The sequence below is a fragment of the Rhagoletis pomonella genome, unplaced genomic scaffold, assembly GCF_013731165.1.
Source record: "Rhagoletis pomonella isolate Grant_MI unplaced genomic scaffold, Rhpom_1.0 Rhpom_scaffold_00004, whole genome shotgun sequence".
Classification (NCBI taxonomy): Eukaryota; Metazoa; Arthropoda; class Insecta; order Diptera; family Tephritidae; genus Rhagoletis; species Rhagoletis pomonella.
This window is the reverse complement of record NW_023458558.1, coordinates 18,349,837-18,350,959: the sequence shown is the minus strand read 5'-3', so window position 1 is coordinate 18,350,959 and position 1,123 is coordinate 18,349,837. Positions and strand designations below refer to the sequence as shown.

The window sequence follows — 1,123 nt, the reverse complement described above, 5'->3', positions numbered from 1 at the left end:
TTTCCAGTGGTTTAGCTTGGTACATTAACGGCTATATGACACCGGAACTGTATTTAAAACGAGGACTTACATATGCCTTCAAGGTAAATATGAGCAAGCATGAGCTATGAAACCTTTTGAAACCCTTTGAAGACCGAATTATGTTGGGTGGGGCTAATTAATACACGAAAATCTATTAACACTTTGAATTTTCTCTACCACTCAGGTGCGCGGTGGCAACAATCCACATTCGCCGGAACATTATCATCCCATGGTGATAACAGATGAACCTCATGGTGGCTACGATCGGCTCAGCGATGCAAAACAGAGTGAAATTCGCGTTTTGGCGGGTGTTGAATTTACTCGACGCGGTCGTCCCAAGCCAACAGCTGCCGGACCGTTATGCCTCTCTAAGTATCCCATTAATTATGATCGTCGTTTGGATGATAACTTTCCCAGTTTCAAAAAGTTCAATCGTTCGCTAATTAATATTTGTCCCAATGAAGAGCCCGCCATATTGGAGATCACACCGAATATCACTTGGCCCGACATTGTGTACTATAATAGCTTTACACACGCCAATATGGGTTGGAAAATACACATAGTCGACAGTCTTTCCAATTTACGTAATGGAGCACTTACAAATTTGATAATGCTGCCGACAAGACTAGTATTGTTGTTGTGGTGCTTTGGATTTTGCGCAAACGTAGTACTACTTGGGCATTGATGGCGCCAGCGACTTCTATGTATGAGAAAAAAAGTTAACAATTGTGAGAACTAAAAAAGTAAAAGTTGTGGCGGGGTCCCTTTAATATAAATACCATGTTTGACTGATTTCAAAACTGTTTTTTTTCATTATATGTATGTATACATAAAATGTATACTTTTAGTTGAGGATAACGTGAATTTCATATAAATACGAGTTCTTACATATATATATATATATGCACGCACTAGTTGTAAAAGTCAAATTGTAATGCAGCGTAACGCATTTCTGTGTAAATAAAGAAATGATTTGATAATTGTAGAAAAATGTGTACAGACGTACTACTCATGTAAACCTTTTTGATTTATTTAAATTGGCGGATGGTTGGTATCAAGGCACATTAAACAGGTAGTATCAGTAGAGCAAAAACAACATTTG

General features: G+C 37.9%; 1 protein-coding gene across 1 annotated transcript; it reads left to right on the top strand.

The window, feature by feature from the left end:
• Positions 1-6: 6 nt before the first annotated feature.
• On the top strand, positions 7-1,039 carry LOC118737152 (protein Skeletor, isoforms B/C-like). The gene is made up of 2 exons (XM_036467470.1): positions 7-83; positions 206-1,039. Exons 1-2 carry the CDS (start codon positions 36-38, stop codon positions 704-706), a joined length of 549 nt encoding a protein of 182 aa, XP_036323363.1. The 5' UTR covers positions 7-35; the 3' UTR covers positions 707-1,039.
• Positions 1,040-1,123: the final 84 nt, after the last annotated feature.

Coding starts and splice junctions, on each gene's coding strand:
- LOC118737152 (XM_036467470.1), top strand. CDS start 36: ATGACACCGGAACTGTATTTAAAACGAGGACTTACATATGCCTTCAAG. Junction 84..205: donor GACTTACATATGCCTTCAAG/GTAAATATGAGC, acceptor TCTACCACTCAG/GTGCGCGGTGGCAACAATCC.